This window comes from Eleutherodactylus coqui, chromosome 7, assembly GCF_035609145.1.
Source record: "Eleutherodactylus coqui strain aEleCoq1 chromosome 7, aEleCoq1.hap1, whole genome shotgun sequence".
NCBI lineage: Eukaryota > Metazoa > Chordata > Amphibia > Anura > Eleutherodactylidae > Eleutherodactylus > Eleutherodactylus coqui.
Window position 1 is genome coordinate 87,489,370 of NC_089843.1, and position 27,913 is coordinate 87,517,282.

Below are 27,913 nucleotides of genomic sequence, written 5' to 3' on the forward strand. Positions count from 1 at the left end.
TTTTATGGTGTGACAGTGCAGTAGCAAGAGGGGCCTGTAGGGGGCCTCTGAGCACAGTCATTGTGTTTGATTTAGTTAACCTGCACCTGCAAGGGTGCGGCTACACAGTTTAAATTTCTCCTCCCTCACAAACTCAGGGTCCTTGAAGCCTGTGGAGCTATGTAGACCTGCTGCTGGTCTGTGAGGGACCTGGAAACACGGAGTGGACAGGGGGTAGTCGGCCCCTTGCTCATCGCCTGTTGGGGCGAAATCACCTTCCTGGAAGGTCCGCTGGAAGAAGCGGTGTGCGTTGCTGTGAGCACGGTGGTGGACAACAGTGTGCAGTTGCATATGATATGCTGGACTGTTTGTAAACTGAATACCTATGCTGAAATAAACGCTGGAGGAACAAGCATTTGGAGTTTACCCTGTTTCTGGACATCATTGCGGTGCTGCCACCCCTGGGCAGGGGAAAATAAGCAGGAGATCCCGGGCAAGTAACCCCAACTTGCCACAATGGAAAAAGTTTAGGTTTTCAAAAAACTTTTCCAAGCCTTGGATGAGCTGGACCTTTCTCTACATTTTAATTCTAGCGCATGCCTGGTCAAACAAGTCCATGCCTTATCCTGGCTTCTGGATGGCAGCTGGTGACATGGATCCTTTATACTATAAAATCTGTGAAGGTGCTTTACCAATTCAACCCTTACACTGCAAACTATAAGAAATTTAGAACTCGGCTAGTCGAAAGTCAATGCAGCAACTATTGGGACAGATTTTCCATCACTGTCCATGAGAATGAAGCAGCTCCCAGGATAACATTTAGACTCTGTGTTTATGGAGAGATTTACGATCAAGACTTGATATGAAAGTGGACTTATTGTTTAAGACTGATCTTATCTGATTCCCCCCTGGAGGAACAGCTCATAATTGGATATGACTTTTTTGGCTGCGGCACATGTCTTATCAGTCTGCAATCTGCTTAACCTGCGGTTTAGAGACAGATGCATCCAGTAATCCCTAATTATATTGTGGAATTTTTCTGAACCACGATGGATAATTATCTGTGAGGCATAAAAACCTCACAACTAATCATGTCCACTCTTATGACAGTAATCCCCTTTCTGGTCACTTACTAGCTAGGAAGCCATGACCTCCGCATGCTTCCCGGCATTCCTGAGCTCCGTGCTGTGCAGTCCAGGAGGCCAGTGGTTTACCGGCACTGGACAAAGCGTGGATTTCTTTGCCAAGTTCAGCCTGAAAGAAACATAAACAGTTGTAGAATATTCCTTATATTGGAGGAACGCAAGAAAACTTCATAGAGAGACACTAATGCCACCATTGTGTAACTACAGTATATTGTGTGCCTTGTTCCGTAAGATGGCACGTCGATTGACAAAAATGGTGCAGCCATGAAATTATAAAGGCGCTATATACCAGAGCATACACTGTGCCTTGGTAGTATGGAGCTGTCAGAATTACAAATACAGCCATGCATATACAGTGCATAAGCCTTTAAGGGTTTTCATGGCATTCTGCAACATAATCATAAATGGTAAGTGGCAGGTGGACACCCTCTTGCACACTTTGGATTGGGACCCAGGAGCTTCAAGTTACACCACTGCATATAGCAATTTCAGATGGCCGTAATACAATAAGTGGTTTTATAGTTATCAAAACTTAAATCATAATAAAACCCTATGGAAATGTTATTGCCAATTGACCAGTGCAAAAAAAAAAAAATCAGCCGATGAAAGAGAAAACGATCGTTTGTTGGCTGATCTACTCTATTATGTGAGAATAAGAATACTCTCTGATCGGCTGCATATGTCCCTATGTGCACATGGAGATGTAGAGCCGACCAAGAACAGCTCTATGGTAATGAATGATTGTATGTTCCAATAAAGCCATGTGTGAAGAGCAGTCAAACAGTACCGATCAACATTCTTTATTGAGTGGTGCTCATTACAGCAGACCAATTCTCAGCCCGTATACATCATGGACTGGTAGAGTTGGAAGGAACCTTCAGGGTCATCGGGTCTAGCCCCCTGCTCAGTCCAGGATTCACTAAATCATCCCATACAGATATTTGTCAAGTCTTTGTTTGAACACTTCCATTGAAGGAGAACTCACCACCTCCCGTGGTAACCTGTTCCACTCCTTCATCACCCTCCCTGTCTAATATCTTATCTGTGTTTCCTCCCTTTCAGTTTCATCCATTGCCTCTAGTCCTTCCTTGTGCAAATGAGAATAGATGGATGATTACAACCGAAACGATTGTTCATTGGGTGAAATTTAAAATAAATGTTTTAAACAATCGATGACAGACTGAAAAGAAGTGATCCAAGTCTCAAACTTTTGTCTAATAGTTCCTAGAAAGCTCTTACTTCCATCACCCGGTGTCATTGAACATATATGGTCATGTTTGAAGGACTGTGACAGTCCATATGGGTTAAAATGTGTAATTCTTCAAATGTAACCGTTGATTAACCATCCAACTACTTCTATGTAATATGCACGGTCATCTTAACATTATAGTTAGTCAAAGCTAATAAACCATATAGTGCAGCAAACATGCAATAAAAGGCAAGATGTGGAAAGGGGGCACATTCTTTTTCATCACTACATGGATACACATACACTTGAGACGCGGATCACTTCCTCTCAGTCTGTTATTGATCAGTTAAAACATTATATATGGAATAATAGGCCTCAATGAGAACAACTAGGCCTTGTTGACCATAGCGGCCAATCATAGCTCAGCTTTCATTTATTCAACTGCTCTTCAAACATGAAAGCTGCACTGTGATTGGTTACTCTGGGCAGCCCATTTCCTATATATGGAGACTCTTCTATCATCCTGTATAATATATTTGTATAGGTAAGGGTCTATTCATTGGAAAATAATCCTGCCATGTAGTCCGACCGTATTCCTAGGGTATAATGGACTAGAGTTATGGCAAAACAGTGCACCTTTATTAGAAAGCATAACTGACTATGCTTTTTAATACAATGAGGTACCATGAAATAACCTGTATGTACCACATAGTAACGTCTGTTTTTTTCCCCCCCTACAACTGAAGCCTATCTCGGATGTATGCACCGGTATGGGAGTCGCCCCGAGATTTGTGGTGCATACGCTGACTGTAGTGTATAAATGTGGAGAGACCAGGTCAAAATTATGTTAAATACTACAAATAGTTTTCTTCCTTGAAGCTATTATCTCAATTACTTGTTTCTATTTGTATTTTCAGTTTCCTTTTTGTACTTTTAGCTTGGGAAACTATAAATAGTGAAGTAAAAAATAGCACAGAGTAAAACAAAAGTATGGAAATAATCAGCTTGAAAATAGCATCTCCTACGGACAGAAATAAAGCGGGCAGCTAAAAATACCCTTTTTTGGCATATTTCTACAGGAAGTGGTTCAAGACCTTGGGATAACGTGGCCTCTGCAGCACACGCTGTGAGGGGCACTGGGAAGAGGAACCTGGGGTTACCTGAATATTATCATATACAAGGAAGGATGCGGGGACAGTGACACAGCCTGCGAGTTGGTTTTTGGAATAAAAACGGATTACCAAAAGGTCATCTCATACATTCATTGGTCAATTTAGAGCAGCCAGTAGACTGGTTTCCATATGACCTCATGTCCACGGCATACGCCGATTTTTCCATGTGGATTTCCGCAGTGGATGCACTGTGAGTTATCATTAAACTGATTTTTTTTATTGCTTGTGGGAAATCGCGGTTTGCATTTTTTTTTCTGTGCGGTTGTACGGAAAAACCTGCAACCCCACCCCAGCCTTTCCCCCACCTCCCTAATTGGTTTTAACCTTCAAATCCGCAGTGAGTCCGCAAATGTATTTGTGGATGCACTGCGGACCGTAAGCTCCCATAGAGATGTATGGAGCACATCGGGGCGTGATCTGCGGTAAAATGGAGCATGCTGCGATTTATTATCCACAGGAGACAACTGCAAATCAAATAAAAACAAATCCGCAAGTTTTAAATGAAGTGCGGGCACGCAATGCTTCCCTATGGGCAGCTTGATTTGTGGATCTCAGGCACAGGTGCCACGCTCGAATTCTGCAAATCAAATCCGCCCGTGGACATTGGGCCTAAGTGTGTGTGTTCGCATATCACAGCTAAAACACAGATTTTGTTGACATTTTTGTGAAATAACAGCAACTCAGAGTAAAAAAAAAAACAAACCTTTAGATTTTGCAGGAATCTCACCCTTGGTATTGCAGGCTGCAATGCCACAATTCACATGTATTGTACTGCACTCAGTGGATTCTGCACCAATGCTCCACAGCAAATCAGCATATCTTGAAATGGGCTAAGGTCTCATCATGCACATGGCAGCTGTACGGAGGCACATGGAATCCAACAACTCCATACAGCACTGTAATATCTCCCTCTATTATAGGTAATGCTATAGATATATACATTTATATAATGCGCTGATTCCGAGTTACTTCATGTATTATACTTCAGAGCTGCACTCACTATTCTGCTGGTGGAGTCATTGTGCACATACATAACACTACTTATACTGTACTGATCCTGAATTACTTCCTGAATTATACTCTTTGTCACAGACTGTAATTCTAGTTTTATTTATCTTATAAAACTTAACTTTTAATTCAGTAATATATTCTAAAATCCTAGACGGACACATAGGCTTTCATAAAAGAACTTTGTATGCAGATGATGCGATTCGTTATCCTCTGTATATCTCATAGAACACTTCGTTCAGGTTTTTATTCGAGACAATCTGCTGTAATGTGTTTTGCAGACTATTTTAGATCTCATGTATGTGAGCGCATCAACCGGTATTTATGCGATCACTTGTGTTAGTTTGTCGATATACAAGGATATAATACCAAAAAACATGATCCTTTGGAAAAATATTAGATTTTACCACTAAGAGATAAATAATCTCTTTTTCGGTTCTGTTCTCTCTATATGGTGCTCAACGCGTTTCCTCGCTTACGCGATTCTTCAGGAGCATTGTCACCGAGCGTTTAGAACCAGATGACACAGCCTAGATCAGCAACTCTCTACTTATACGTACCCTAATTCCATAGGTTTTTAATCACCGATGTTAATTTTTCGCACTCTGTACAATTAATTCCAATCTTAAAAATAGCTAGCGTCTGCACACTCGTTAATGACTGGTGAGTTAACAACGCTCAGTAACCAAAGGGTCGTCTACAATGATCCCCTAAATTGGTTACAGCTATGCTGCACATACAATGGTGTCTATTTCTAGACTAACCAATGTGCTGCCAGAAGATAAATCTGAGGCTCTTTTTGCAAACTGACAACAATCAGTCAGAATGCTAGGCGATTTTCTAGCCTAATTAACCAGATCTTGCTCCTAGATTTCTAAGGTTGCAAAACTACCTGCTCTGTCAAGGTGTCGGTATATAACCTAAGTTCCTTTCTATGCTCAGACGCTGGTACTAATCACCAGTAGTCCGGCTTTGCAGAGAGGTCAGCAACGCATTAAAATAACAAACAAAGAGGATCTGGCAGCAGCTCCAGCCTTGGTGGTAGTACTGATCCTGAGTTACTTCCTGAATTATACTCCAGAGCTGCACTTACTGTACATACATTACACTATTTATCTTGTACCGATCCTGAGTTACTTCATGCATTGCACTCCAGAGCTGCATTCACTGTTCTGCTGGTAAAGTCACATACATACATTGCTTATGCTGATGTTGAGTTACACTCCAGAGCTGCACTCACTATTCTGCTGGTGTCACTGGAAAGCTTGATGCCAGACATATTTCCTAAGGCCACTCTCACACAGGTGGTTTTTTTTGCCGCAATTTACGTACATTTTCAACACCGGTTTCAAATGCGGCACTAAGCCTCCATTCGTTTCAACTGGGCCTCTCAGACAAGCGCTTTAGCGCTGCGCTTCCAGCGCACTAAACTGAACGAGGCATGTTCTATTTTTCAGCACTGTAGTGCGTCTTTCATGCAGGTTACTATGCCAACAGGAGGAGAAAAAAAAACTTGTGACATTAACTTGCTTGCATTGTTACTGCACAAAAAACACAGTAAAGCGCATGCATGCGCGCACAAGAACGCAGCTCTGCATGCAAAAGCGCAGCATTATTACATTTGATTGTGTGAGAGTGGCCTAATAGTTTCTCACCATGATGGTGACTGTATGCTACATGACATCTGGTGTTAAGTAACCTTTGTGCAAGCAACAAACAATCCTGGAGGATTTCTGCACTGAAGCCTGCAGAGCCGTGAATGCAGCTCTGGAGTATAATACAGGCTGTAACTCCGGATGAGTGTAAGACAGATAGAATGTCTTTATTTCATCTGCATTCATTCTACATGTAAACTTAAAATAGGTTAATGTAGATACATATTGGCAATGGTGTTCATATACGCTCTTCTATAAAGTGTGAGAATAAAGACCCAAATCCATGAAAATCACAATCTAATAATTACAATTGATTTCACAATAAATCACAGTACTAAAAGACACGCTTCGAGAACAACCCCTCCTCAAGACGTCTCCCATGCAGACAAACCATGGCCACCAAAAATGTAGTCTGGCCTGGTTGCCTACATTGTACCGAAGACTATATAGTGAGTGATGCGATGTGAAGCACAGTTAAGCATGTGGTTAAATCTCAGCACACGCTTGGGTAAATGGCCGCTTACCAGAACGTCTTCTATTCCAGGAGGATTGTAACCTTATATGGTAACTGCTGAGTATGTAGTGAAAAGTGCTTATTAAAAACACAAGTCCCAATTACGAGCCTGCAGATTCTTTCCATGTAGTACAAATATATTCATCTTCAGAAGCTTCCAAATTAAAGGGGTATTTAGTAACTTTTATAAAGATAGCCTATAACTAGAATAGGTCATCAATACCAGATCGGTGGCGGTCCAACTCCTGGCGATCCTGCCAATCAGCTTTTTGCAGGAGCTAGCAAATCCCATACATTGTGCAGTGGCTATAAATGGTACTGCAAATTCAGTATCATTCATGTCAATCAGATTGAGCTTGCTTAATATTCCCGACCGCTACATCTGTGCTAGTTCCGGTGCTCTATGGCTCCTGCGAACAGCTGATCGGCAGGGTTGCCAATAGTTGGGCACCCACACCAATGTGATATGGATCCCTATGTTACTAGGGTGGTTTGTACGTGCCTTCTTTATTGTGTTTTTCCCTGTTCTTCCCCAAAGTCTGCCCCACTTGTGTCCTCAAACATGGATGATGCAGTAGGCATTATCCACATAACGCTGCCAAGTTTCACATGTGTTGTGCGGTCGTCAACCCCGGCGCATGCGCAGCACGAATCTAGCTACAAAACGGACAGTTCATCTGTGCATGTGCTGCCTGATGACCACATGGCACACTCAAGACTTGGCAGCGCTACGTGGATGATGCCTACTGCGTCATCCATGGCTGAGGTGAAAGGGGTGGATTTTGGGGACAAACAAGCTGCTAGCAGAGACAGCCTAGCCCACCCACCAGACCGATCTGCTTTATTTACATATGGCGTGGCAAACTTTGAACTACATTCACTGAGTTATGCTTTTATGATCAGACCAACTAAAAGCACCGTGGAAGACATAGCACTGTCAATATTGCAGCTCTGCTCTTGGCTAACATTGCTAAAATCTCACAAAAGGTTACCTTACAGGTAAATGGGATTTTTAGAAATCAGCAAAAGTGCCAAGTTTCTGTAACATGCTCCGTCCCTCCCACTATTCATAGACATCAATGAAGAATAACAGAACTGTGCTAACAAAAAGAAAAATGACTTCGAAGAAGCTGTAATGTGCTGGAAAAATTGTCAGCTCACCCAGCCTTGCTATTCCACCGCACCGAGTGCACAGCAGCAGAGAGTCACCACTAGTAAACATAGAAGAAAAAGCAGAAGTTTTCCAGCAACGCAGGTGGTATAAAAGGATTTATTTATTTTAATTTGTTGGTAAAAACATGGATAAAAAACACAGCATGACCATTTTAAAAGCCTACATGTTTCGAGCTGGAGCGCTTAGTCATTACATGGCTTTATGCTATGACTAAGAGTTCCTGCTTGAAACATGTAGGCGTTTAAAAGACCCTTACTGATGTTTTGTTAGCCATGTTTTTACTGAAATGTTGAAATAAAAAAATCATTTTATACTGCCAGAGTTGCTGGAATAGTTTCCATTTTTTTATACTAGAAGAAGTGGAATTGCAGGAGCGTGCAGAACAGGAGATGTGTACAGTATATGGGAGAAGAGGGCTGCAGAAGCCTAGTTGTGTCTAGTAGGGAAATAAGAGTTCTGCTGTAATGACTGTGTATGGAAAGGGGAGCATGTGACATAAAATCATATTACTAGAAGGAAGGGTGGGGATGGACACTGCAGTAACTACTAAGGAGAACTCTGTTCTGACTACTGAGGGGAATAGCTCAAAACCTCACTTGAGATGTAGGGTCAGGCTTGCAGATTCCCAATTGCTGTGCGGATCTGCCCCAGTGGGGTGTCGTTGCTGACTCAACTTTTGGAGTTGGAGTTGACTTCTAGACCTTGCTAAGACTCACACAATTCTCAAGAATGGAGGTCACCTTTCCTGTGTGGAGTGCACTCATTCATTTTTTACCATATCTCCCATATGTTTTGATGAGGGCCACATGGCCACTTTTCTGCTAGAATGTCAGAACATGACAGCACAATCTTAAGGACCGAAAGTTATGATCATACAATCTACAGTATTTACCTGTCTTGGGCTCCGATCTTTCATAAGAATTCCGATCTGAAGTTCTATTAAGTTAAAAAAGAAGCTCTTGGAGAAGTAGTCTAAAGCATAAGCTGCAGCCAGATAAGGGATTAACCTCCATTGCTGAAAATAGCAAGAGAGTTAAATAGTTATAAAACAAAACAAAAATACAATCAAAATACAGCATAAAGTTATGATTAAAACTAATACCTACTCTAAGTTACTAATACAAGTTCACCAGGGAAATCTGTTCTAGTGATAAGCTTACTGAGTCTAAAGCCCACTAATTACATTGTACTGAAAAAGAATAACTGAATAGACTAGGATAAATTTACAAAAACTGTTTTTTGTTTTAATATAAGCTAAAGCACTCATGTAAAATATAACCGTAACCTTCACCTCAAAAAATATCCTCACTGGAGAAGAGAACTTCATAAGGAGCCAACAGCTATGGGCGGCCACAAGCCCACCTTCTGTAGCACACAGGCCATAGGGCCCAATGATGGACTCCAGCATGAAACCATGGAGTGAAGTAGATCACTTTCCATTGCAATCATAACTCTTCAGCAGGTTTACACTTACAAAGCCACGTCATTGTCTAGCTCTGGCCCCTGGAAAATGTAATATGGCAGTAGACATATAAACCATTGGCCTTGATGATGATACTTTTCCAAAAATTGCAATGCGTGGATAGACAATGGCTCTGGAAGATCCAAATTTATAGGCTATGATGGAAATTGGCATAATCTTTGATTTTGGATCAAGTATTGTATTGATTACGGACTTGTTTTTTCTCTCTTAATGAGTTCCTGATGAAGAATCAGGCTAGATATCTTGTGGCTTGGACTACTAGCAAAATACACAAATGACCTCAATGCTACAACTCAGCTTGACCATTCCAAAACTTTTCTATAATTCTCTCTACTTACATCCCAGCCAGACAGGATGAAATAAAAGTATATTGTTCATTATACACAATAAATGAAGACTCACTGTTTGCTAATAATGAAGTGTCATTGGAGACAAGGAGCCCAGTGCGCATTGGCAATAGTAAATCTTGAGGTCTACTTTGGCCCCACAACACACGTACTGCAACTCTATATTGTGTATGGCCTTTATAAGAGCTGACTGACATTACTTTTAACCATAAGTATTCATACAATCAAGCTCCATTTATGGTATGATTCAGCTATCCAGTGAAATGTAGATTTTTGATCAACTTTACAGTTAAAATGGACAATTTTATTTGCGCATGAACATAATCTGTGTTTTTCTATCATCAATATAATTTCCCCTCATATAAAGGTCATTCTCATTATTCTAAGGAGTAAGATTAAGGCCGCCTGCAGACGAGCGGGTCGGATCCGGCAGCGAGAATTCTCGCCGCGCGATCCGACCCGAGCGCCTGCAGGGACGAGCGCGTACTCACCCGCGCCTGGCGGCCCCGGCTCTTTCATGTGCCGGCTGCCGCGCAGCCGGCGCATGCGCAGACTGGAGCCGGCGGCCGGGTGAGTGCGTGCCCCGCAGAAAATTAGAACATGCCGCGGTTTGTTTGCCGCGCGAGATTTCGCGCGGCCAAACCGCGGCCGTCTGCATAGGAGTGCGTATTTTAATGCACTCCTATGCAAACTTTCAGCTGCGGAAATCCCGCGGCGGGATTTCCGCTCGTCTGCAGGCGGCCTTAACTTGAGAAATTTGATGGTTCTTAAATTGTAAAAATGCATTTATGAGTGATGAGACAAACAGCAAACAGGATCAATATCTCCATCCAAGTAGAAAAGGATATACTTATAGAAAATGGCCAGACGCCCAGTTACTCGTGGTAAGACAAGAAACCGTGGGTTACACCTAGTAGAAATCACGAATGTTACGAATTAGTCAAGGTTTTCAGTTCTAAGGTGATCCTTCATTATTTCTGATGCCCAATAACATAGATAATCTGTACTATGATCGTTCTATTTATGAAGGTAAGTAGGCAAGTTCGTTGGCTTTTAGTCATGAGAGATCAAGGACAACAGTGGATGAAGAGGATGAGTCAAGCAGATCTATACCAACAATGAGGAAGTGAGATGCCCATGGAGATGTCAATTTCATAAGCACCATTGAAGTCGAAAGGGCTGTCTTTATTGTATCTATATATATATATTCTTGGTACCAGCACAAAACTCAAAATGGTAAAAGTTTTTAACAAGTCCATAGGCACCATGGAAGTTGTAGGGATTGTCGATTATCATCAACATATTCATATCTTTAGCACAGGCAGTATTGTCTAAATTGTAAAGTTTCTCTTAACTCAATGAACACCACAAAGACCATAGGGGCTATGTTTATTCTTTCTCTCCCATGATCTGTTTATACCCAGAACTGTGTCGGTAACAAGAGGGCATCCGCTACGTCTAGAAGAAAGCAGGTTTCATCACCAACACAGAAGGGGGTTCTTTACTGTAAAAGCAGTGAAACTGTGGAACTCTGTGCCTGAGGATGTGGTGATGGCAAAATCCATAGAGGAGTTTAAGAGGGGACTAGATGGTAAAGTTTCTCTTAACCTTATGGAGACCATAGAAGTTGGAAGGTCTGTCATTGTATGCATCTTTGGCACAGGCACTGTGATCTAAAATTGTATAACTTCTTGTGGATGTTGTACAGGACACAAAACGTAAAGGATTTTCTGGCACTAAACTATTGATGATCTATCCTCGAGATACAGGTAAAATTCTAAGTCGGGATATTGCTTGCATTAAAAATTTTCCTGCTTTATTAACCCTTTCCAATCTACTGTCTGACGTCTAAAGACATTCTGATTGAAGGCTGTACAGTTCCAATGTTGAAAGACATCCAGCAGGGCATTCTTACTGTATATTATTGGCCGCTCTGTTGTCGGGGGCCTCTCCAGCATGTCACATACCACAGTACTGGCTTTAGCCAGCAGATGGCACCATTGTATAATGGCAGAAAGAGAAAGCCTCCTAGGAAACCCTGAATCTAAAATTGGATTGCAAAGGGTTAATAAAATGTGCAACTCACAAATGTGGAGTTGCACATTTTATTAATAAAGCAGGAGAATTTAATGCAAGCAATATCCCGACTTTGAATGTTACCTGTATAAGGAAGCCAAGGAAACCGGTGGCTGATCCACGTCTTGCAAAAAACACCTGCTGTGAGGAACAGGGAGCAGAGAAGCAGCCAAGGTGGGACAAAACAATTTTTTTTTTTAACTTCATCCTCGGAATAGGTTATCAATAGTTGATTAGCATGAATCTGGTGGCTCTGGCTGGTAGAACACAGCTCAGTCCAATTCACTTAAATGGGACTGAACTGCTCTCAGGCCACGTGACCAATGATTATGATGTCCCATGCCTGAAAAGAGGCCGCAACTTGATAAAGGAGGCACTGTCAAGAACCCCGAAATGCGTTGCCTTACCTGTAATAGTCCTTTCAATAAACTCTGTGGCTGCTCAAGTAATATTCCTTGGAGTTATTGGAGATTATGAATATTTGCGTATGTGCAGACCTGGAAGGGGGTAGTTGTTCATTTGTACCACCTTGAAGGCCATCTTTTTCTACCACGGTATATCTCAGCTTTGATTTGGCTGTAGACCTCTATGTCTACAACATTACACAGCTATCATAAATACAGAATCTAAAAGTGCACATAAATAGGAATTGTATGTACTAGGTTTCATCTAGTGCAATATATTTGGCCTAATATTTTCTAGCATGCCTTTTTGGGGACTGTGTGTGCCATTTTTCATAAATATCATCCTTTGACCATGAGCCCCTACTTACCTTCATTTCTGCTATGTTTTTACTCAGATTTATCTTGTTTCACGTAATCTCTTTGGATTTCAGCGTTTTGAATTTTTGTGTCTGAAACAAGTTACTGTGTATTTCATTATTTTTAGAGTGCGCCTTCTAATTATGTTGTGGCTTTTACTCTTCGTGTAAATAGAGAATCTATACAACTCCACAAAAGGCAAAAGCAGGCTAGAATAGATAAACTTACAAAATATAGTAAAGTGCACTTACCTGTAATTGATATTCAAGAACTGGTATTTCTCCTTTTTCCGTTGGCCCAAACTGGCGGCGTGTTGCTGAGAAGCGGATAGCAATAGTAATGGAGAGCTTCAAGTTTGTGATTACCATGCCAATGATTGAAACTCTACCACTGGACAGAGTGCCAAGAGATGCGCCAAGACGCTGCTTTGGGTCCTAAAGAAAATCAGGAATGCTATGAAAAAGTTACCTTCTTTCTCCCTAAATACCAATTTTATTGATACTTAAGTAAAGAATTGCATTGCAAGATAATCAGTAAAAAATGGGGCAGACAATCCCTTTAAGAGCTGACACCTGCCTTCAACAGTCGCGGATAGATCTAGCTCTGCTTGTGGCCATTTAGATGCTGCAGTCAATGCTGATTGTTACACCCAAGCCCTTGGCCCAGGGGGACCCCCTTCTTCGCCACATCTAGGTTCCCCTGTGATGTGATCACGGGGTGCCGATAGGTTTCCATGATAGCCCGGGACCTAATGAGTGCTTCTAGCAATGCTACTGCAGTTTCCCAATGGAAGGGCTTAATAGGCCAATAGTGAAAATTACAGTATACTGCAGTACAGAAATATTGTAGTATATTGTACAAGCAATGAAGTGATACAAAGTTCAAGTCCTCTAGTGGGAATAAACTAAAACAAATACATTTGAGTGTGGTAATATTTCAAAACATATATTTCATATATAACAAATTCAAACACACTCCTTTTCCCATAAAGAACTCTGGAAAATAAAACATATATACAAGATGTGATACGGGCTCTAGTACCCTGTTGTACAGTCTCTGGCTTGGATGCAAGATGTGATAGGGGTGGGCATGGGGCATACAAGTTACGATGATATCCTGCAGCAGATCAGTCCACATTTGCTGTAACTGAGCCTCCAGATCGTGCAAACTTGAAGGCTGATAAAGTTGGCATCTCAAATGTGCCCATACATGTTCTATTGGTAATAAAGCTGACAACCGGGCAGGCAATGGAAGTTTTGCAATGTTGTGGAGACATTCCTGTGACCCCCTTGTGTGTGCGGCCGAGCATTATGCTGCTGGAAGCTGCCATGAGAGGAACACCTGTGACTGTAGGATGTCCTGAACATATAGCTGAGCTGTTATTGTCCCTCGTACCACTACTAGGGGTGACAGACCAGCACAACACCCATGGGGGCAAATTCATAAGTAGCATTATTTAACCCACACTGTGAATTTGTGAGGAAAAAAAAGCACAATGTGAGGAGTTTTTTTGGTTACGTCTCTCCAAAAAAAATAAAAAATTCAATGAAACTAAAAGTTGTATGTACCCTAAAATGGTATTAATAAAAACGAAACCTCAACACGCAAAAAATCAAGCCCTCTCACAGACCTACTGACAGAAAAAAGTCAGTTAGAATATGGTGAGGATAGGTCATCAATGGGTCCTAGAAAAACCCTTTAACAGCTGTTTATCGCTATCAATAGCCGATATTATCGCACAAGTGTTCAAGTAAATCAGGGACTTTATATTTTCACTATTTACTGACTTGCAGTGCTGGAATTTTTGCAGATAGATGAAAGTTTATAAAATCATACATCATAAAGTACAATATATACATAGATCATCACCTTGTATACACTTATATAGTCTCCACTAGAGGAAATATCACCGGTACGGTTTAAAAGGTTTTCATGGGGGATCCGAACATTGTGAAACATTGCAAATCTGTGAACACAGAACACAATATGATGAGCATACACATGCTAAAAAAATAGATGAGTGCTGTGTCATAAGGAAGTCTATACTAAACTGCATGAAAATCACACAATTTTCAGGGGAAAAAAGAAATGCATTGGTCACATCAACTATCTCTAGGGTTTTGATCCTTGGAGAAGCTTTGGCCACCTAGAAGACCTCCAAGACATTTTCTTACATGTCCCTCACTATGTACAAATTAGGGAGATGGAATACCTCCCCAGTCTCACCTATTGGAAGGCAGAATTCCTTGAAGCCAAATGTGGCACTGTGGAGGTGTTATTCCATCTCCCTTATTTGCATATTACCCAGAGGAGCATGAATGGCCTTCCGAGTCTCCTCACTCACCATCTAGGTGCTCTCCCTAAGGAGAAAAGATAGCGTTTCTGACTCACTATGTAGAACTGTGGCCACAAATTTTGATTTTCACAAAGTGGGATACTTCAGTGTTTTTAGACCTTTTAGCCCTGTTTTGATTATATACTGAAATTCAATTATAAGCATTTCATAAGTTTTTAAACTTTTGACAAGTACATCAAGTTCAGGCAAAGGCTCAATATTTACAGTATTGACTATTCAATTCGCCCTGGCATGCTGGATATCCGCTTCAGGGCTTAATCCTGAATAACTTATCCCCAGTCCTCTACAGTTCAATCACTTTACAGTATTTTCTCTGATGAAGCCCCCTTCAGACTGTTTGGGACATCTGGAAGAATGATTGTCTGGAGAAGAAGATGAACGCTACCATGAATCCAGGGTCATGCCAACAGTAAAGCATCCTCAGACCATTCAGGTGTGGGGTTGCTTTTCACAATGCTTTTTCTATCACGATGGGGCACCAGGTCACATAGCAAAAATGATAACGAAGTGGTTTAGTGAACAAAAAACACTAACATTTTGGGTCCATGGCCAGGAAACGCCACGGATTTCAATCCCAATGAGAACCTGTTGTCAGTCCTTCGCTTCAACTTGAGGTATTTGTCAATAAAAGGTTAAAAGTTTATGAAATATTTAGAATTGTAATTCAGTAGCCATAGAAACATCTGGCTTTGGCCTCATGTCCACACGCACACACGGATTCCCCATGAGGAATCCCACACGAAATCTGCCCATGCCCGTGGCCGGCGACCCTGTGTACCTGTCTGGGTCTTCTTTTTTCCTGTACTGCGGATGCGTGCAGAGGTGCTGGCTGGCGCACATGCACAGTACAGTTTCTTTTTTTAAACTCCTGCTTTCCCGCAGAATCCGCAGCATGTCCGCAATGTCAATTGCGGACAGGCCCCCGAATCGGACGGCTTCCATTGACTTCAACCGCAGTAAAATAGAGAATGCTGCAATTTTTCATCTGTGAGTGGAAACCGCAATTGGTTTCCGCTTGTGTGTATGAAAAATCATTTTTCCATAGCATGCTATAGAGGGTTATAGCTGCGGAATCCGGAGCGGAATGCCGTTTCAGTGTGAAAACCAAGATTTGTGTCAGTCTCAAAATGTTTCACCATCGCTGTAAGCTCTGTGACCGGTATGGACATTTTAGTGTACCCCATCACAATTCAAGCTATGGACCTCATTTTATAGATGTAATCTTTTCCACCAGTAATGTCTCACACGGTCTTCTTCCAAGGCCATGTTCACACGGCGGAATTGACAGTGGAACTTTCCACGTGAATTCCACCTCTAAAAGCCGCATCAAAATTCGTAGCTTTCTGACACCGTTTTGGCTCAGATCTGCTTGAGGAATTTGCCCTACCAATGGGCAAAATCTGCATGTGGAATCCCGACATAAAAAACTGCGTTTCCATGTCAAGTAATGAGAGGTCTTCCAATAACAAAGATCGCGGTAAAAGACCACGGATTCTTACATGGTTTTAGAGTAGGAATTTGCTGCGGCAAATTCGGCCGTGTGAACATATGCCAACAATACAAGCATTAGGTATATAAAGGAGTAACTTGACAGCCGAGCGTGTAGCCCACGTTTTGTACAACATAACATAAAAGTTGGCAGCATGTTTCGGGTTTATTTTGAGCTCTCATTTCTAGTAAAAGCTGAATGTTTGTTTTATCCTGGCGCTGATGTGTTACTAACGCTGCCCAATATTTACTGCAGCCATAAATATTTATATGACCAGCCAAATGAATGAAACTCTAGGTACATACGTGTAACCACTCGAGCAGAGATCTATCATACAAGGATGCCGATACCTGGGGTTCACAAACAAATACAAGTTGCTATTCCTTAAAAGGAATCTGTCAGTACCTTGGAACCCCATAAACTATATTATGGAGCTCAAAAGATGAAGGAACAGGGAGTCAGGGAAGCGGCTTTTTATACTTACCGGGTCCCGGCTCCAGCACTGTGTGCCCTAGATAGCAGTGCATGCACACAGTGACTTTTTTTCAGAAGGCCATTTGCGTGCACCTCTCTCATGGCTCTGTGGGAGATGACTGAGATGTTCGCCATTTTCTATATGTATTTTCTGTTGCCAGCTGTGAAGATTTTAAGATGGGGATGCTACTTGTGCTCTAAACCTCTGGGGGAAGGGACCCCCCCCCCTATGATATAAATAGGTCAGACTGGTTTGTTGACCAGCAGAAGACATCTCCAGGGCTCAAGTTACAGCCGCATGGCAAAAAGGAATGTCTTTGTGTTAAAGGGCAGAAAATGACTGGAGAGAAACACAGGAAGTATTTCCCCTGGACAGCAAGTCAAGAATGAATAGAGCATGCTCAATGGAAGCTCCTCTCCGGTGAATGAGCTCACAGCTACCTCACAAATACCTCCTTAGGAGAATGATCCATCAGCACATAGAATGTTGTAATGTACCTGAATGTCTCACTTTCCTGTGTTTGAATACCTATATAACTTTTTACGCACCTAAATAAAGGTTAGATGCCTTTTGGTGTACACTCTAGATAGAAGTATGTTCATTAAGGATCTCCGGGCCTGTATAGTAATCATATCTAATATGGCACCCACAGTACATCAAATAGCGTAAATTGCGCTAACAGATCTTTATGGTAGAGCGTGCACACAGCCTTCTGAATTAGTGTTTTTTTTACCTTTTACGGGGTATAGCTATGTTTTCGTAATCCTGGATAACCTCTTTAAAGCGACCCTTGGAGAAGCTTTGGTTACCAGCACTTGTTCTTCTATGTTGTCCCTCCAATCCGCCAGTTCCTGGGTCCTGTTTTTGTCTGTCCAAGATGGCTGCACAAATTTTCCAACTAGCTAATGCACCGCTGTCTGATTGGCCAGTGCTAAGCATGTTAGCAGTGCTGGCCAACCAGAGAGCAGGTATAGTACATTGCTAGTTTATCACTACCAATGAACTGTGGGGGTTAGGCAGGTAGTCTGAAGATTGTGTTAGCCATCTTGGATAGTGGGAATGGAAACCAGCAGATTGATGGAACAACAGAACAAGTGCAGGCAATATACCCGCCTCGGGTTCCAGGATAAAATCTTGTTAATAAATTAGGGAAACACATACATCTACTTCTTCTTGAACCATCTCCTTTATGATGATAAATAATTCGGGTATTAGAAGAGGATGGCTACAAGATAGACAAACATCCAGCAGATGCTCACATAGCACCATCAACGAATAAGGAATGGCGAGAGGAGAGTGGGGCTGTTACAATGTGGCGTTTGCCTTCACTACAGCTCTGCATTCCATTTCCATTGACATAATGCAGACTGCTGTAAGCAGCCTGTACTCTGCTGGTGGCATACTGAGAGCAGCAACCAACAGGGACGGGGCAGCTGATGATGAGATGTAGGCAAATAACCGATTAATTCCTTTTCCCATGTAGAAGAGAAGGCGCTGGCCTCAGGCATTGTAGCCTCTCAATAGCAATGTGAATATAGCCTAAATAACTTCTTAAAGGGAATGTAGCGCCTATATTTTTAGTTTACTAATGAAAACCAGATAGTGACACATATTTCAGTTTTTTTTATCTGTTTTTATTTTCTGATTGTAGATTTTTTTATTTTATTATCTGTGTAGGACTACGGGGGTCGCCATATTGCTTGTGCTGCAATTAACATAGACATATGCTTTAAAGCAAAACTTGTGAGCCAGACACACAATGGATAGCAGGAGACCCATTTGCTTTGATGGGAGAGTGTTATAGACATGCTTTGTGATCTGTACAGGGTAGGGGAAGAGGTGAGCTGTGACCATCATCTATTGTGAATGATGGATCCAGGGTTATCTATATATAGGTGTTACTTTTCATTGCAATCCTCCCTACAAGGATTATGTGATGACTGCTGAAAAGTTTTCTCTACAGACCAGGAAGTGTCAGACTATTATGAGGCTTAGTGATCAGCGTGAAAACACCAAGATTTTAGGATTTTGTTAAATATGGATCATGGCACTGAAATTTGAAACAAAATCATTAAAAGTTCTTAAAGAATAGGTTTAACATAAAAACTAGTATACTAGTCCATTTTCAGCTGATACATTCCCTTTAATTATTGACTTAAGATAATCCTTATTCCTATACATTGTGTAATCCTGAAATCGTTATGTACGCCCCCTAAACTTGCTCCTTCTGACATAAAAGGGCTTAAAATATTCTGGGTGTTTTTCAGACAAAGTAACAGGCGGTTAATTAAAACAATGCTGAGTGAGGACTACGGGGCACATTCCCTCCGCTATCAAGTGTTGTCTATGTAGAACTGCAGTCATCACAATGGGTGTGGAAAGGTTCTGCTTTATGATATGCCAAAAAACCTCATAAAATGCAGACGGCTTGAAATTGAATCTGTGGAAAGTCATTCATCTACTTATACCGACAGCCTCCGGGCTGTTTTATATACATGAGGAGTCATATACTGTCCTTCCAGCTTTTAGGAATCATTTTTTTCCCCCCAAATCCATATTTCAACACAATTTTCTATTTACATGTAGACCTAAATGCATAAAAAGTTGAATAACTTTGTACATTCATTGGGGAAAATTGGCTTCTACCTCATTGTTTTTTTTTTGCCTTCCTCTGGATCAACATTAGAGGGTAATAGACTGAGCTGGACGAACATGTATCTTTTTTTGGCCTCTCAAGGACACATCCTGTGTTATGGACTGTATTACAGTTCAGAGCTGCGTTCACAAATCTGCAGGCTCCAGAGCTGAATTCTCCCAGCATTCCCTGTTGGCTCAATGTGTGCACAGAACTTAACGAAGCTTTTACACCAAGTACTGTACAGTACAGTACTCTATTGGAAGAACTAACTGTCCCAATGGATGTAGGAGCTCCTGTATCTAACTAATGTAACCTTTGCCAGGGTCTCGTACAAACAAGAACATTCTGTAATGGAACATAGTAATTGCAGATGTCCATAATCAGTAGTTGAATTGAGATTGTAAGCTCTTGTGGCTAGGAACCGTTTTGCTTTGGGATCATTGTTTTTTCATGTTTTCATTATTTGTCTTGTTTAATAGTAAAACTCTGCAGAATATGTTGGTGCTACATAAAGACGATTATCATTAGATATACATGTAACCTCATAAAATCAAGTAGCTCTGCTTCACAGTGGAACCTGAATAATTTAGCAAAAAGCAACATTTCCCTTATTTCAGAGTAAGATCAGATATTATAAGTCTTAGCGCTATGAATTACTGGATTTTATTAGAATATTGGAATTTTTTATCATCTAGTGGTGGTTTATTGTGCACATTACCATTAGGTTTTATGGTCTGTATGGGAATCCAATGCTGAGATAAAGTAAGATTATTTAATCTCCACAATACATAAAGGGGTTATCCTCAGGATGGGGGATAAGTATCTGATCAGTGGGGTGTGACCACTGGGACACTCACCGTTTACAAGAATGGAGGTCCTGTGTCCACCTATATGAATGGAGCAGTGGCAGAGCATGCGTGCTGCTGCTCCTTTCGTTAGGCAGTGGGATTGCTAAAAAGAAGTCAAGTACAGCACTGAGCAATCTCCACCAGTCCCATAGAGATGAATGGAGATGCTGCAGGCGTGATCATCCATCACTCTGTTTATATGGGAGGACAAAGAACCCCTGTCCTGTGAATAGGGGATAAGTTTAAATCTTGTGATAACTCCTTTAAGCATTCCAATTTAGACTTTAAAAGTATTCTTAAAAAGGCAGCAAAAGTAAAACTTTGTAACGCAAAAATTCCATTGATTGTAGTGTAGCGCCACCTGGAGGCTGAACTTAATATACAAATGATAAAACAGTAGGAAATTGGAGTAGAAATAAGAAAAAATAGAATATATAAATGTTGGCTAAAGTCTTCTGCAGATCCACAATAACTAAACTAGAGCCACAAAAAAATGAAAACAAAATGGGTTTCTACCAAAATCTAAAGCGCTCTCCTATCTACAGGATAGGGGATAACTTTATGTTCAGTGAGGTCCGACCGCTTGGATCCCACCGGCCCCTGCATGACTGGAGCAGAGGACGTGCACACACACACCGCCCCTCTATTCATCTCAATGGCAGTTCCGGATATTGTTGAGTACAAGCATGCCGCAATTCCCAGCCTTGTCACTGAAATGAATAAGCAGAAGAGAGATGCAGAATAGGTGGGCAGAGCGCTGTGCGAGGAGAACAGAGAGAAGTGCTCAAAGGGCAGTGGTAATATAATATAGGTGCTGCCGCCTAGTGGCACTAACTGGTGCCTAAAGATAACAGGTGGCGAAACCTATAGGTAAAAGTCTGATGGTAGGTAGTAGTAAAGGCTTTACTTAAACCAGCTTGAAATGCGTTTCGAGACTGAGATGCTTCTTCCTCAGTGAAATTCCAACAGTTAAAGTGCTGACAAAACTTTAAACAGAAAAGTTCCCAAAAGAGCGATCAAAACATTCATGCAAAAATCCACAGCTCCATGGGGTAATGGTACCATAAGGGACAAATGTTTAAGGTCCTCTTTTGCTATCAGCATGATTTGTCTGTAGTCAGGCAGGGACTGTCAGGACCCCTGTTCTCAGGTTTGGTAGAGTTCTTAGTAGTCACGCACTCACTGATAATAATGTGTGGATAGGGGATATCTTTAGATTTTGGCACACTCCCTTCAAGAACTATTCAGCTTTAAAGCCCATTTACACACAATGATTATTGCTCAAAATTTGCTCAAAAGCAGTCTTTTGAGCGATAATCGTTGCGTCTAAATGTGCGGCCATCGTGCACTGTTTGTGCACTATTTGTTCATTGGTGATTTCTAGCAAGCTAGATTTTCTCAGTGGGCGGCGCCGATAGTTTTCTTTCAGCTGGTATCCCACTGGCAGTCCTCAGCAGGACAACAGCTGAAAGCTCCGAGAACAATGCAGCTGTTTGCATATACAAAACAGCTGCTTTGTTCTCAGAGCTATCGCAGTGGAATCCTGCTCTGCCTGCATTAACTCTTTAGTGACTAGAGTTATGCAAAAATGATCACTCAAACTGTCGTTTGAGCGAATTTTGAGCGATCATCGTTCCGTGTAAATGGGCCTTAAGTCTAGTTGGTAACTCGTACAACATGGGATCCCACACCTATAGGAATGCCTGGAACACAGTGATGTATGCAGAAGTCTGCGGACCCATACAAAAGATCAAAGAAGGGCCTCCTTTATGGTGATGGGTTTTGTCAACCAGGGCAGAAGGGCATGCTGCTGGTTTCCCATTGCATCCTCTTTCCATGACCCTTTAGGCAAATTTCCCACCCCCTGGTTCTTCCAGAAGCGGCTGAATAAATTATTGCCACCTAATAGCAAAGGGAATGGGGCGAAGCAGGACTTAGCCCTCTCCCCACGGGCCCTACTGCAGTCACACGGTCTACCTCTATGGTACATGCACCCCTGATTGAACTGCACAATGCATGTGAGTTAGCCATTATTCAGGATCCTCATCTCTGCTAAGCTGGAAAGTTTTAACAATGAATGTCTCTTTTGGATGACTGGTCCTGTCCAGCATTAAACAGACAACTCATTCATGTAAATGGGCACCATGTAATGCTTACATTCACCAGTGGTGGTGCTACAGGGAAACAGAACACTTACTCCCAGACTTCCCTCCAATTATCGCTGATCACTGAGGGTTCATACAGGAAAAAAACTTTGTGATCAATTTATTCTCAAGGGACGCTTCTAACAAGCAAAGACTGAACAGAATAGAAAAATGCTACCAAAAAGTAGCACCTAGAAGGTGCTTTCCTTAAAGGGGTTGTCCCGCGGCAGCAAGTGGGTCTATACACTTCTGCATGGCCATAATAATGCAATTTGTAATGTACATTGTGCATTAATTATGAGCCATACAGAAGTTATAAAAAGTTTTATACTTACCTGCTCCGTTGCTGGCGTCCTCGTTCCCATGGAGCCGACTAATTTTCGCCCTCCGATGGCCAAATTAGCCGCGCTTGCGCAGTCCGGGTCTTCTGCAGTCTTCTATGGGGCCGCTCGTGTAGAATGCCGGCTCCGTGTAGCTCCGCCCCGTCACGTGCCGATTCCAGCCAATCAGGAGGCTGGAATCGGCAATGGACCGCACAGAAGCCCTGCGGTCCACGGAGACAGAGGATCCCGGCGGCCATCTTCAGCAGGTAAGTATGAAGACGCCGGACCGCCGGGATTCAGGTAAGCGCTGTGCGGGTTTTTTTTTTAACCCCTGCATCGGGGTTGTCTCGCGCCGAACGGGGGGGGGGGGTTAAAAAAAAAAAAAAAAAACCCGTTTCGGCGCGGGACAACCCCTTTAAGGAGTGATGATACCCCTTCCGACTCCCATTATAGACCTCTCACCAGCCAAGCCAGAATCCTACTGCATATTGATGAGGGCAAACACTTCGAAAGAGTGGTCTGTGTATGGATTCTGGCTTGGTTTTCAATTCCCAATCGTTGCCTAGACCTGTATAAAGGGTTGGGCATTGATTTTGCAGGTATGCTGCCATCCAATAGGTGGCGCTGCAGAGGTATTCTTCCATCCTCCTTATTTGCACCAAAAAGTAGAGAACACTACTCACCCATTATCTAAGCCATTCTGGCCAAGTTTCTTGCCAATGTCACCCACCATCACTCCAGGCATAGGAAGCAGAGTTTTCGGGTTCCGAATCTATGCATAAAATTTACCGCATATGTTAGAAATTGAACTAAAAAGTGTTATTCATTACGGAAGGTTTAAATACCCACATAGATACAATGATCATAATGATTCACTTATATAATCACATCTGTTATATGGATTTTTTCCCACTGCTCACCTGGAATACACAATTGTTAGGGTTTCATTTTTAGGAATACCAGAGCAAACAACTGTGTCTATGTAACAAACTGTAGCGCTGTGATACGTAGTAGGATTGGTCAATGAGAAAAGAGAATTGTCTTATTGTGGTTCAGTGATCCTCACCTGTACAACAAAGGAGTGCAGTCCGTGGCACCGTCCGTCCGTAGTGTAGAGCTGGGCGTACACAACAGAATGGGTGGCGTTTTTTCCCATGTTACCCACCCAGAATTTAGCCGCCTCAAAGTCCGGGGAGTTGAGGATGAACTCCTGGAAGTAAACATTACAATGACTTTCTACAGAGAACTGTAGTCTGTATACAAAAACGCCAAAAAATGTTACAAAAAACACTAGAAATTCATGTATTTTTAAATAGAAAAACAATGAAAAAGTAAAGTGTGTGAAGAACCCTTAGATTTAATTGACATGAATCGTTCTGAGGCTTTTTTACAACATGGTGCATTTTGCTCCGATTCTGACAATTGAGGCAAAAACTTGAGATGGAAACTGCTACAAAAATGACTCACATAAATCCAACCTCCGACCCCTTTGCACAAGCGTATATGCAAAAACCGCTTGCATGAGCAATAAATGATGCGCTTTTGCGTGCGTTTTTGTGCATATTACTGTACTTTTTGTACTCGCTGGGCGGTTCACATGGCCTCGGGACACATCTGCACCGTGATTTGAACAAGTTTCAGATGTGTTCTTTTTCCCACAGAATTGCGAAGCGTATTTCACAATTGCATGCGCCTTGAGTGTGAATTTGCACACTTTCCACAGACTTCTATGGGGACCTTTGGTGCGCATAATAGAACATGCTGTTTTTTTCGCACACACGTAATGTGCATGCAAAAAAGGCTGATGAGAATGAACCCATTCAAATCAATGGGAATTATTCTCTGCGCATCGTGCGGGTAAAAGTTGCACACACAAATAAGGTCGTGTGAAGCCACCATTAGGGCTCAGTCAGACAAGCGTGGTTTACACGCTGCCAGGCAACATGTAAAACCACGCTCCTGACATGCAGGAAAGGATCACGTGACCAGGCTGTCTCTAGCTCTGTGGAGCAGCCGGGTCACATGTCTGTGGTGTGGGCAGCCTGCTTCCACGGCTCCCATAGGAGCCTATGGTAAGCACCCTGGACAGCGCGCACCACGGAGCTAATGGGTGAGGAGACACTCGCTGTCCATTCTTTTTTAGAAGCGCAGATTCTGTGCTTCTAAAAAGGGTCCATGTGAGCGCTTCTATAGTAACCTATTGGTTGCTCTAGAAGCGTGGTTTTACAAACTGCTGTAGCAGCGTGTAAGACCATGCTCATCTGACCAAGCCCTTATAGTGCAAAGAAATCCCAAATAATGGAGTGCCAGCAACCTACTCTGGCAATTTTGTAAATACGTAATTTTGCAGGAACGATTCAGATACGCTTAGGGTACGTTCGCATGAAGCGGAATTGGTACGCAAAATCTGTAGCAAACTCAGCATAAAAAAATATCACCATTGGTGCAGATTTTGATGTGCATCTGCAGCAGACTTCATGCCTTCAACTAAAAAAGTGAAATCTGCTGTGGATCCACATCATTTGGTGTGGATCCACACCAAGATCTAATTGTATTGCCAATCTGCACCAAATCTACCAGGTGTGAACGCACCCATAAGTGAGTTATCTCATCATCCAAGTGAGAAATGAAGACATATAATAAAGCACATTTGTACAGGATAGATCTCTTACTGCACAGATGCGGACATTGAGGTGGACAGTTTCCTGAAAACACACCTAGAACAGAGGTCTAAGGAGTGAGAGATCGTTTGCCCGAGTGAATAATGACAGAGTTCACTCATTCAGTCTCTACAGGCAGATAAACCATTAAATGTAGTTGGCTCCATCCTTCAGGCGCTCACATTCACTGTACCTGAGCAATCGCTGTTTACATGCAACAAGTTGCAAGTGAGCAATCGATTTTTATGCCTGCATAAAACGAACAACGAATGAGAAGTAAATGAATTATCATTCAAGCTTTGGCTGTGCTTGCATTAAACGAGGATTGGTCAAATTCACAAGATCCAACATTTATTTGAACACTAAAAAATTGCCTATAAAAAGGGCCCAATAGTCCGACACTCTCCAGTCTACCTGCTTACCTTGGTAGAAGCATCAAAGGTTGCGGTTGTCCGAATAGCCTTTGTATTACTGCCATGACTGAGCTCTGTAAGAGCAAAACAGCCAAAAATCTACAGGAAGAGAGTAAAATATAAAAACTGCTTAAAAACACATAAAATCAACCAAGAGAACCAAAATATGAAACTGAATATAGGGAAGAAAAAGAGAAAAGAGACAAGGGCAAAGAAAGAGACAGCAGAGGCAAGAACGAAGAGAGGGAGAGAAAGAGAGAAGAGACAAGGGCAAAGAAAGAGACAGCAGAGGCAAGAACGAAGAGAGGGAGAGAAAGAGAGAAGAGACAAGGGCAAAGAAAGAGACAGCAGAGGCAAGAACGAAGAGAGGGAGAGAAAGAGAGAAGAGACAAGGGCAAAGAAAGAGACAGCAGAGGCAAGAACGAAGAGAGGGAGAGAAAGAGAGAAGAGACAAGGGCAAAGAAAGAGACAGCAGAGGCAAGAACGAAGAGAGGGAGAGAAAGAGAGAAGAGACAAGGGCAAAGAAAGAGACAGCAGAGGCAAGAACGAAGAGAGGGAGAGAAAGAGAGAAGAGACAAGGGCAAAGAAAGAGACAGCAGAGGCAAGAACGAAGAGAGGGAGAGAAAGAGAGAAGAGACAAGGGCAAAGAAAGAGACAGCAGAGGCAAGAACGAAGAGAGGGAGAGAAAGAGAGAAGAGACAAGGGCAAAGAAAGAGACAGCAGAGGCAAGAACGAAGAGAGGGAGAGAAAGAGAGAAGAGACAAGGGCAAAGAAAGAGACAGCAGAGGCAAGAACGAAGAGAGGGAGAGAAAGAGAGAAGAGACAAGGGCAAAGAAAGAGACAGCAGAGGCAAGAACGAAGAGAGGGAGAGAAAGAGAGAAGAGACAAGGGCAAAGAAAGAGACAGCAGAGGCAAGAACGAAGAGAGGGAGAGAAAGAGAGAAGAGACAAGGGCAAAGAAAGAGACAGCAGAGGCAAGAACGAAGAGAGGGAGAGAAAGAGAGAAGAGACAAGGGCAAAGAAAGAGACAGCAGAGGCAAGAACGAAGAGAGGGAGAGAAAGAGAGAAGAGACAAGGGCAAAGAAAGAGACAGCAGAGGCAAGAACGAAGAGAGGGAGAGAAAGAGAGAAGAGACAAGGGCAAAGAAAGAGACAGCAGAGGCAAGAACGAAGAGAGGGAGAGAAAGAGAGAAGAGACAAGGGCAAAGAAAGAGACAGCAGAGGCAAGAACGAAGAGAGGGAGAGAAAGAGAGAAGAGACAAGGGCAAAGAAAGAGACAGCAGAGGCAAGAACGAAGAGAGGGAGAGAAAGAGAGAAGAGACAAGGGCAAAGAAAGAGACAGCAGAGGCAAGAACGAAGAGAGGGAGAGAAAGAGAGAAGAGACAAGGGCAAAGAAAGAGACAGCAGAGGCAAGAACGAAGAGAGGGAGGGAAAGAGAAGAGACAAGGGCAAAGAAAGAGACAGCAGAGGCAAGAACGAAGAGAGGGAGAGAAAGAGAAGAGACAAGGGCAGAGAAAGACAGCAGAGGCAAGAACGAAGAGAGGGAGAGAAAGAGAAGAGACAAGGGCAGAGAAAGACAGCAGAGGCAAGAACGAAGAGAGGGAGAGAAAGAGAAGAGACAAGGGCAAAGAAAGAGACAGCAGAGGCAAGAACGAAGAGAGGGAGAGGAAGAGAGAAGAGACAAGGGCAAAGAAAGAGACAAGGGCAAAGAAAGAGACAGCAGAGGCAAGAACCAAGAGAGGGAGAGAAAGAAGGAAGAGACAAGGGCAAAGAAAGAGACAGCAGAGGCAAGAATGAAGAGAGGGAGAGAAAAAAGGAAGAGACAAGGGCAGAGAAAGAGGCAGCAGAGGCAAGAACGAAAAGAGGGAGAGAAAGAGAGAAGAGACAAGGGCAGAGAAAGAGACAGCAGAGGCAAGAACGAAGAGAGGGAGAGAAAGAGAGAAGAGACAAGGGCAAAGAAAGAGACAGCAGAGGCAAGAACGAAGAGAGGGAGAGAAAGAGAGAAGAGACAAGGGCAAAGAAAGAGACAGCAGAGGCAAGAACGAAGAGAGGGAGAGAAAGAGAGA

General features: G+C 42.4%; 1 protein-coding gene across 2 annotated transcripts in view; it reads right to left on the minus strand.

The window, feature by feature from the left end:
- ACOX3 (acyl-CoA oxidase 3, pristanoyl) overlaps window positions 1–27,913 on the minus strand; it is an 83,353-nt gene that overhangs the window by 42,626 nt on the left and 12,814 nt on the right. For both annotated transcript variants that reach the window (XM_066573337.1, XM_066573335.1), the window contains exons 5-11: window positions 25,859–25,948; window positions 23,843–23,986; window positions 23,460–23,548; window positions 14,373–14,469; window positions 12,755–12,937; window positions 8,729–8,851; window positions 1,113–1,233 (exon numbers count right to left, since the gene is read on the minus strand). In XM_066573337.1, the coding sequence (XP_066429434.1) occupies window positions 1,113–1,233; window positions 8,729–8,851; window positions 12,755–12,937; window positions 14,373–14,469; window positions 23,460–23,548; window positions 23,843–23,986; window positions 25,859–25,948 (847 nt within the window). The remainder of the gene's footprint in view (window positions 1–1,112; window positions 1,234–8,728; window positions 8,852–12,754; window positions 12,938–14,372; window positions 14,470–23,459; window positions 23,549–23,842; window positions 23,987–25,858; window positions 25,949–27,913) is intronic.